Below are 10,390 nucleotides of genomic sequence, written 5' to 3' on the forward strand. Positions count from 1 at the left end.
ATAAGATGCGAGAATGCTTTTGCACTCCAACTCAGAATGGCTTTGAGTATAAATCATAATACAGGAAACGCAAGGGAGCTATTCTTCCTTTATTTGTGCACCTTCCCACAGGGAGAGTAATGAGAAGTGTGAATACAGGAAGCAGAGCTCATTCGCACTTCCTTTATTCATACATATCATCATCACCATCCAAAGCTACTCTGGGAATCACTTCCCATTGGTTCAGAGGTGAAACTGGGTCAATGCATGCAACCAATGAGACGCAGTCTTTCCTCCGTTAATTAAACTTAATGCATACTTGAACGAGTCATGCTGTCAAAAGAAACCACCACCCAAGGCCTTCCAAAAGTATCTGTTTTAAATAACACGTATTTTCTCTAAAGCTGTGGTCCCAGGTGAGATCTGGAATAGCAACAGGATGTGCAAACTAGTGGTTCAGAAGTTCACCTGAGGCTACAGCTATTTTTGACCTTGATTCTTACCATTCAGGCTCAACAATAGAGAGGAAGCAGGAGCCGCCATCCATTTGTTCCTGTGGCTCCACAACTGCAGAGCACTTTCAGCCTTTCACACGATTAATTACAGCCGGTGAAAGAATGGCACAGAGGAGAACACTTCAGCAAGGAAAATTGTGCCCATCTCTGAACACGAAAACCATGATATCATAATAACTATCACTCATTCCAAGTCCTATTAACTGTGAGCACTGTAACTGGCCCTAGAAAGAATTTATGCTCTCCACTAAAAGAGAGAAAGGCACTTGTGGGGGCAAGGGAGACAAGCAAGAGTATTAGCCAAGCTCAGCCTGACCAGCAGCTGCTTCTCTCACGTGGCTGAAATGGCAGATGTTCATGCCAAAGAAATAGTCCTGTCACTGTGCCAGATAATGCCACCAATGCTGTACGTAATGACCACGCGAGAACACAAGGAACTGGGGTGTGGGTAGGTGCAAAACTCTAAAAGTTCTAACCCCACTTTCTGACTCTGGTGGACAGCATTTTTTAATCTGTTTCTTTTTAAAAAAATCCTTTAACTCATAAATAGGATGGGGTTTCCCTTGCTCGAAAGCCAGTCAAATCCAACTCTAGGGTTGCGGTGCTCATCTCCGTTTCAAAGCCGAAGAGCCAGCGCTGTCCGAAGACGTTTCCGTGGTCATGTGGCCGGCATGACTAAACACCAAGGAGCACGGAACGCTGTTACCTTCCCACAGAAGTGGTACCTATTTATCTACTTGCAATTTCTTGCTTTCGAACTGCTAGGTTGGCAGGAGCCGGAACTAGAGATGGGAGCTCACTCCGTCATGCAGCACCCTATAGATTAGCCATACTCTAATGGTCTAAAAGTTCTTCAGAAGATTTCCTGCAGGGCTTGGGGGGGGAGAGGGGGTCAGGGCTATCAAAGCTAACAAACCATCTTTGCACCTGGCTGGGCTCAACACAACTGGAAGAGATCTATGATATAACTGAAATAGTTGGTGGTAGCATCATGCAAAACATGCACACCAGCAGTGTGAAATTTATACATGTTAACATATATTATTTTTAAAAGGCTTGCTTTTAAGATTTACCTTACAGATGAATTGACTTATGAAGCTAAGAGTTCTGAACCTGAAGCTCTCTACCCTGAAGAGTTCTACCACTGAAGCTCTCTGGGTGACCTTGGGCCAGTCACACAGCCTACCTGTTGCTGTGTGCATACAATGAGAAGGGGCTGTGGCCCAGTGGTAGAGCATCTGCTTAGCATGCCAAAAGTCCCATGTTCAATCCCCAGCTTTTGTATCCTTCAATGAATCTTAACCAAAACAAAAATGCAGGAAATCTTATGGAGAATTTTTAGCCCAAAGTCAGGTTACTGACTACATAAACCCAGTGAGGAAAAAGTAGTTCCCAGATGCTGGAATTAAAATCTCTTTCTGACCACGTTTTTCCAGTTCACCCAATGGTCTACAAATAGCTGAGACAGAAGTATGTCTCCCAGAAGTGCTTTTTCCCTTGAACAGCCTTTTGGCTCATAGGCCAACAAATGAATGCTCAATAAATGCCACCAAATCCACTTTTTCACCACAGTTATCGAAGACAATGTGCAATCAATATTCTAAAGTAGCTGCAATGTAGAAATCATAACAACCAAAAATGGTTACAAACAACAGTTCTTTCTATTTATCCCCAGCATATCCTTTAGAAAAATATGGTGTTAAAATAGCTGATAGGCAAGCAGCTTTGAGAAGCAAGTGACAAAACAGACCTCTCTTGATAAATAGAACATCCTTGAATCACCCAAAGATACTAGATACTGAGACAGTATATAAAGGACATTACCCCACTTTCCCCCCATAATTGTCTGGGTAACTGTATGCATTTCAGTCCTCTATTCCACCTTATTGTTATGAAGCTGAATGTTTCTTTTTATGGAGCTGAATGCTTTTATGCTGTTTATACCCTGAGTGGGGTCTTCGTTGTCTTACTAGCAATTTTAATTTTGATAATTAATATCCATTGTTGTTTTAATGCTTTTACTGCAGTATTGTTTTTATCTAGTGACCCACCATGAGCTGGTCACTCCAGAGGAGAGATGGCATACATGTTTTCCAAACAAGTTAACTGAATACTTTACCTTCTGACGTTGCTGAATGTTGCTCATGGTGTCTGGCTGAAACTCCAATTTGTCACTGCGACAGAGCTTCCAGTATAAAATGATGATGATGAGCAGTACCACAGCCACAGGGACTGCAACGCCAACAATAATCCACAGGTTGTTCTGAGATTCTGGAGGCGACTCTTTCATTCTTTCCACAGCTGCAAATTTTCAAATGGGATGGGAGGAAGAATCAGAATTTCATTTGTGGTGTCATTATGAGTGAATCAGCATTCTAATGTTGTATAGTCATAAGCTCTCAGTAAAGTATGCAGGTACAAAAGCAGCACTGGAGCCAAAGTTTTTATGAGTGACAACTCCTGGCCTTGAAGATGGCTCTTGTCCCATTACTGGCTGCACTATAGGAAAGATGCATGGCAAATACAGTTCACTTACCACAACAAAATGGAAACAGAAAATGTTTGGCATGCAGATATTGATGGCCTAGCTGGGAGTTTGCAAATGACACCACGAAAAAGGCAAGGACATGAGGGATAAGGGAATACAAAAAGGCACACACAAGTGATGTGAATGGATGGCCAGCTGGACAAGTGGTACTAAGTGTAGCATGCAGGGTGGTTAGGAACAGGTCTAACATCCAGTACTACACAATCTGTTTTTATAACCATCAGCAACAACTGCTGAAGGAGTTCAGTAGGTCTAGTCTAGAGGAACTGGCTTGGAGACCCCCACTTACGCCTCGACATGCTCCCTCAATGATCTACAGTGCAATCCTAAAGAGAAGGGTGTAACTCTACTTAAGGTCGTGGTCACACGGTCATTTTGATCGGGTTTCACAACTGTTCCCTATTGCATTTAAAAGGGCTGATCAGACAGCCGATTCTTTCTCCCGTATCGAAGCGGACTCACCCCCGCAATCCTCCCAGTTTTCTAGTGCGTTTTCCGACACTGGGAAAATCAAGTACTTTCCTACTACTTGCACTGTGTTTCTCCTATCTGGACAGCCATCTCTCGCTATGAATGCGATTAGGTAATCTGTATGTCCTCCTTGCAGTAATTCCCGCCACCCTGGCTTTCACTGCTGTGCGCATGACCAATCCTGCGCTGAATATATTAAATGCATGAATGCCCAAGCGCACATAAAACAGCGCTCAGTTACACGTCAGTAGTTCATTTTGTTTGGCGCGGCACAATTGTTTTAAAAAAATTCTTTGCACACGTGCACATGCGCAAATATAGATATTTTTTATTGTGCCATGCTGTCACTTGGGCAGCGCAGCTGTTTGGACGGTGCCTGGAGCCTCGTTGTGCAAGGGATGTGTGATCATCTGAACCCGCTTAAAAATATCCCCAATCAAATCTACAGCGGGAACAAACCGTGGTAAGCTTGCCGTGTGACCACACCCTAAGAATGCAATGCTAAGCTCTTATCCTCTTAAATGCCTTCAAACTGAAGTTGGCCTGAATAATAATTAATGGTAGAGTGGATTTGATGAAGACATACATACAAACATGCCTTGAAAGTATTGCCACCTTGTAACAGACCACTTCCTGAACCAATTTAAGGGGGGGGGATCACATTTTAATAAACAGAACATAACAAGATTAAAGGTTTAGTAATCTTCCCACTGCTGCTTAGAAAAGTGTGGGATGAAAAACAAATCCGTCATAGTTTTATACAATATATTAAGTCATAATACCACTACATTAGTATACAGCAATCTTTCACTGTCTGCAGAGAAAAAGCCCATTATAAATACATCTAGGCTTTAAGATTTATATTGTCATTATCTGCCAGTGACACGATATGCCCTCACCTACTCCGCATATTTAGTCAGCCCCCTGTAAGTATGAAGAACGATGATTTTGTTAACATGCCTGTCGATGGATGATCTTTGGGAGGTAAGTTACCCTCCCTGATTAGACACCCTAAAAACTCCTGCACACGAAATCTAAACTGCAGGAGGGTTATATGGTGCCATATTCAAAATACATTATGCAGTGTTTTTGCATTATGGTGGCAGAAGTGGGAAGTGCCATCAAGTTGCAGGCAATTTATGGTGGCCCCACAGGGTTTCAAGGCAAAAGATGCTCAGAGATTGTTTGCCATTGCCTGTCTCTGCACAGTGACCGTGGTATTCCTTGGGGGGGGGGAGGGTCTCCCATCCAAGTACTGACCAGGGCTGACCCTACTTAGATTCTGCAGTCTGATGAGATTGGGCTAGCCTGGGCTATCCAAGTCAGTATAGGGGGAAAATGGCATCGGGGGGGATGACACACAGATGCTCCTACTCCCTCAACACTATGCTTCTGAGCTGAATCAGGCCCCAGAATGCTTGGGAGCTTTAGTTCCTCAACATTACATCTCTGTGTAAAATGCATCAGGGAAGCCTGACCTGATTCATGGCAGACATAATGTCCAGTTTGTCCCTCGGTTGCAAGGACTCCTGTCCAGAAATTGTGTGCTTGGAGACACTGTGACCACCTCAACAAGTTACAACAGCATTTCACACTGTTGCAAGGACCCATAAGTCATCTGAATCCCAGGTATGTCTGATGTTTACTGGTGCCAGTGGGCCATCAACACAGCATGGCAGATCCCACAGTGCACTGCGATTCCACTGGAGAGAATGATATGCTTCTGCAGGTAGCCCAGACTCTGGAGCAGTGTTCCCTCTAAGCTGAGTTAGTGTGACCTAGCTCACAGTTTTTTAGTCTATGGCTCACACATTTTTGTCTTAGCTCAGGAAGGATGGCTTCAGAGCAAACTAGTTTATGCACTAGCCAAATCACCTGCTCACAACTTTAATGCCAGTAGCTCACAAAGTATAATTTTTGCTCATAAGACTCCACAGCTTGGAGGGAGCATTGCTGTGGAGTATGGCACCAGATGCTCTTACATTATTAAACTGGGTGGAAGGTTGCCTGGGAGCCCCATATAAACCATTTATAGTTTCCTGAAGGAAGCGCTGGATACAAGAAGGAAGGAAAAGGGAAAGAGTATTTTCTGCTAAAAAAACAACTAATTGTAACAAAATTGCACATGACCTTAAGTCATTTATACTTTTGCAATTTTGAACTGCGTGATGGATTTGACATATCCTGTTGCCTAAAGTAATTTTAATATGGAGGGAGCTCAGCTCTGTAGCACTGTGTGTCGCTTTCCCTTCTCTTTGTGATATTCACTGAAAATCACGAAGTCATTCTAAAACATGTCTTTTAAATCAAGGTAAAGAAGCTATATTATATGTCTTGCATTAGTTCCTACTTTTAAAAAAATAGAATTTAAATCCGATTATTATATTCAAAATACATTTATCCCACTTTTATTCTGCAAAGCGAAGCTCGAAGTGGCTTGCAAAACTAAAAACAATGTTTTAAAAAATGCAATGCAGCGAGGAGGTTCCGGTACAGCGCGTTAGCGGGTGGGTGGGAGCGTGCTGTGCTCCGTCCCCGCCCGAGCCACTTTTGCCTTTTCCGAGCCCCCCGCTTGCCGGGGGAGCTCGTCCAGCAACCTGGTGGTGGGAGCTGGAGCAGGGGGCGCTTTTTTCTGGCCCCCCCGCCTTCGGCAGGGCAGGGGGTGTCCGGTTACAGCCCCGACGCGGAGGCGATTGAATGGAGGAACATGGCCGCCAGCCATGTTCCATGAAACGCGGCCATCCGTTGTTTTTAATTTTGCACGGGAAGAACGGCTATCCGGACTCTTAGCTGTGCGAAGAAAAACAAGAGAAAAAGAACCAGAGCAACACGGAGGAAAGAAAGTCACCTAGACTGAAACATGGAGAGAAGAAATTTAATTGTTGGAAAAGAAAGCGGAGTCCCCAAAACATCGACGTCCAAATAGGTGAGGTAAACTGGCCGGGAGTATCGTGGACTTGATTAAAGGTTGATATTCTGATGGGGGAAAAATAAGTGTTGGACCTTTATCTTTTGAGTCAGACTTGTTTTCTGAGCTGGAATGAAGATAATAGGTGGTTAAAGGGACTGTAGCAGGATAATATTGTGACTGAGCCTGAAAGAGGGGGACAGAAATGGAATTTACCGGGGGGAAAGAGGCGGAAACTGACGAGAATATGGAAGCTGGAGAAATGAACATGGAGCAGGTCATTAAATCTGTGAAAGAGGCAGTGCTACGAGGTTGTGAAAAAGCATTCGTAGAAATAAGAAAGAAATTTAATCCGCAACTAGAAGCAAAGGAGCAAGGACAAATTACTGTGAAAGAGATACCAGAGGAGAGCCGAATAGAAAATAAGGACTGTGCCAAGGAAGTTAATAGGGAGGACTGTGTAAAATTGCAAGCCCCGCCACGGGAAATAGTGGAACCTAAAAGAAAAGCGTTTGATGGTAAATTGGACCCGCCAAAAGAACAAGCAAAAATTTTAAGAATTGGAGGTGGAAGGCGTAAAAAGATCAAAAGAAGGAAGCGAAGGGCGTGGAAGTTTAAAAATGGCAACAGACTTTGGAAGATGGAAGGATTGAAAAGTAGAGAGAAGAGGTACGGAAGACAAGGAACATTTAAAGAACGCAGGCAGGTGGATATGTTGAGAAAAAAATGTAGGTTGCAAATGTTTAAGAGAAAAAATAAGCGTTGTGATGAGGGAACATTGACTTTTCCCGGATATATGATTAACTGGATCTCTGACCCGAAATTTATTTGTATAAGAATGTATGGAAGTACATGTGTATTTAAACCTACTTAACTAAGAATTTATGTATTTGTATGGTTATTTTTGGGGGAAATAATGGTGATTAGGAGATATGTTTTAAGATAAATGGTGAGGGAAATATCAAGTTGAGGGGTAAAATGCTTAAATATACTGGATGATCATGTTTGAAAATTAATCTTAATGTTGATTTGTAAGTCAAAACAAGTATAAAGCTTATTCAAGAGCTGGTACAAAATGAATTTGAAAATTAATCTTAATGTTGATTTGTAAGTTAAAATAAGTATAAAGTTTACTCAAGAATTGGTACAAAATGAATTATTTAAAATGTTGTAAAGTTTTAAAGATTTTCTATATGTAAAAAGAATGAAATTATTTAAATTTAAAAATAATGAAATGGTAAATTATTGGGGGGAAATGCTTCTTTATTGGAGAGGTTTGAATATGTGGGTGTAAGAGTATAGGTTGTTAAGGGAAGTAGATAGTTAATTTGATTTGGTAAATTATTTGCTTGTGAGTATAAAATATATAGGTTTAATTTTTGTTGTAAAAGTGTTTAGAAATTGATTTTGACACCGACTAGAAGGATTGGATAGGTTTTAAGTAGGTTTAAAATTGTCCTTGGTAACAGTATATAATATGATGAATTTGTGTTAGGCATCGACTGAATTAAGATGGGGGAAGGCCTGACAGATTATAAATGAAAGATATAGAGGAAATTTAAAGGGGTGTGGAGAAGGAAAGTAGAGATAAAGGTTTTCAACAGTATGTTAATAAAATATTAAAATCATAAAGTTAAAAAATATAAAAAGGGAAAAAGAGATAAAAAATTGAATATGAATTTAAACCCTATATTGAATGTATAGAAGAAGCAAGACATGGGAGTAGGGAATAGAACCAAAATTCTACATATATAAAGATGTCTCAGAAATTGTAAATTAGTTATGAACAAATAGTCAATATTCTTCAAAAGGTCAAAAAATACAAAGAACAGCAGTCAACATAGATTGGATACTAAGATGGTGAAAATGAAAATCTTTATTGAAGAAATGTCAGAAAATATTAGAAATGTTACTCTGTGTTGCTGTGGAAAATAAGTGTTGTATAAGGTTTAGATATATATGTAAGTGTGTTGATGATCTTGTGTATATGTTTGATATAGGCTTGTAAAACCCAATAAAAAATTAAAAAAAAAAAAAGCAATGCAGCGACTACAGATAGCAGCTCCTTTTCAGGCTTGAGCAGCCAGGCAGGTGGGAGCAAGCAGGTGGAAAAAGCTCAGTCCTTAGTGGAATGTTTGCCCCATGAAAAACAACAGCACCTCTTTTCTATTTTCCCTTTCAAATCTCCCCCTCCCTTCAGATCTTACATTTATCCAATAGAGGACCAGATAAAACTTGCCATTCTGTTAACAATTCATTCAAATTCTACCACTATTAGCTGAATGCTAGGCCCTAAAAGTGAAGCCATATTTACGTAATCTAACGAGTAAGGACAACCATATGCAAAATAGTACCCGACCACAGTAAAAGTGCCATCCTTTGCAGAGTTATACCCATCTAAGGTTTATTTATTTATTTATTAGACTTTTACCCCGCCCTCCCACTGTTCAGACTGTGCATTTTTAACCAGTTTGGCTCCTGATGTTGAGCAATTTAGACACCTTAAAAGGCAAACATTGTTGCCTTGCTTTTAATACAGGACTGAGCCCATTTGGGCAGGGAGTTTAAACCGGTTTTCTTCTCAGTTTTATGGTTGGTGCACTTTTGAATGATGGTAGATTATTGCTTGAAATGTCTGCTGTGCTTCTGAAACTGAAGCCTTTGCATCTTCCTTTTTTTAAAAAAAAGTACTATGATTATCGCTGTATTTGTATACTCAACTTTGGTTCATCCAATCACCAATAGTGTTTGAAACTAACCAATGGCTTGCTTTCACGCCAATCACCTTTGTCATACTGACATGTCTCCATATTCATCCTTGTGACAGACAGCTTTGAGTTCCACCCTCCAGGGGCCCAGCCAATCACTTTCAAATAGTGGACTGGATTGTTAAAAGGGGAGGGGGAAAGGAGGCGTTTGGCAGTTTAATGTCAAACTTGAACTCTCGTTTGCCATGTATCATGGGGATTTGAGGTTGCAGGGGGAGGGAAATTCCAGAGGGAGGGGGTGTGAGTGTGAGAACGGCTCTGTCATAGTGGCAGTGTAACTCCTCTAAGAAGCCTCCCTTCTCAAGGATGACCTTGGGTACTGACTGTCCTTGCTTTGCTGTCATAGATAACATAACGGTAAATTTACAGGTGGAGGTTTGGAGCACATGAATGCTAGGCGGGATGGCTGTGAGGTGTGATTGGTTGGGATCAGGGGGGGGGCTTTGTTTGAACTTTCTATAACTGTGGGTTTTGGCGCCAGAACCTCAGTTCTGACATAGTACTGGTCTTAGCTTGGAACAACTCTATTTCTCAGTAAACAAATCACTGCCAGGAAGTGTTGTTGAGAGTAACTTTGTCCAGGAGTCTGACATTAAATTGTTGGCCAACTGACAAGAGTAGGGTGGTGCTGGATTTTGGTGGGGAAAGGGTTAGGAGACCCGCTGTTTAGGCAGGAAGTCCAATAGGGACTTTAGGCATTTTGAAATAGGTATGGTTTGGGTGCTGTTCCTACCCAAAACAACCGTTCGGTTCCATGTTATAAGTAAAGATCTGCTTTACTGTTACACTTTCTTAGGACCCAGCTCTACAGTTACTTTGTTACTGTAATACATACCACTGAAATAAACCTGTTTCTTAGTTGTTTTCATCAAATGTACTGTGTGGTTCCTTCAAGCCTATAATACCCTCATGATAGGTCAAGAGAATGCTGGGTGGCACCCTGAGTCCAGGCATTGCTCTCACTGAGGACCAGAAAACTAAGTGATCCCAAAAGCCTCAATTATAAAAATAAAAGTCTTTTTTCAAAGACGTTTGTAGGTTGTGAAGTTTAAGCCCTTAGTTTCTAGGTCTGGAGAGAGGATGTCTTCACAATCCTAAATCTTCACAAAAGAGGGAAAGAAAGAAAGAGAGAGAGAAGGAAAGGGCTAGATGGGTCATTGGCCTGATCCAACATTGGCTTCTTTTATGTTCTCTCTTAAGG

General features: G+C 41.4%; 1 protein-coding gene across 1 annotated transcript in view; it reads right to left on the minus strand.

Annotated features, from left to right (window-relative positions):
- Positions 1-10,390, minus strand: part of KIAA1549 (KIAA1549 ortholog) — a 98,081-nt gene that overhangs the window by 42,175 nt on the left and 45,516 nt on the right. The window contains 1 exon segment of the mRNA XM_015422084.1: positions 2,614-2,795. Coding sequence (XP_015277570.1) covers positions 2,614-2,795 — 182 coding nt within the window.

This window comes from Gekko japonicus, unplaced genomic scaffold (assembly GCF_001447785.1).
Source record: "Gekko japonicus isolate JY-2015 unplaced genomic scaffold, Gekko_japonicus_V1.1 scaffold280, whole genome shotgun sequence".
NCBI lineage: Eukaryota > Metazoa > Chordata > Lepidosauria > Squamata > Gekkonidae > Gekko > Gekko japonicus.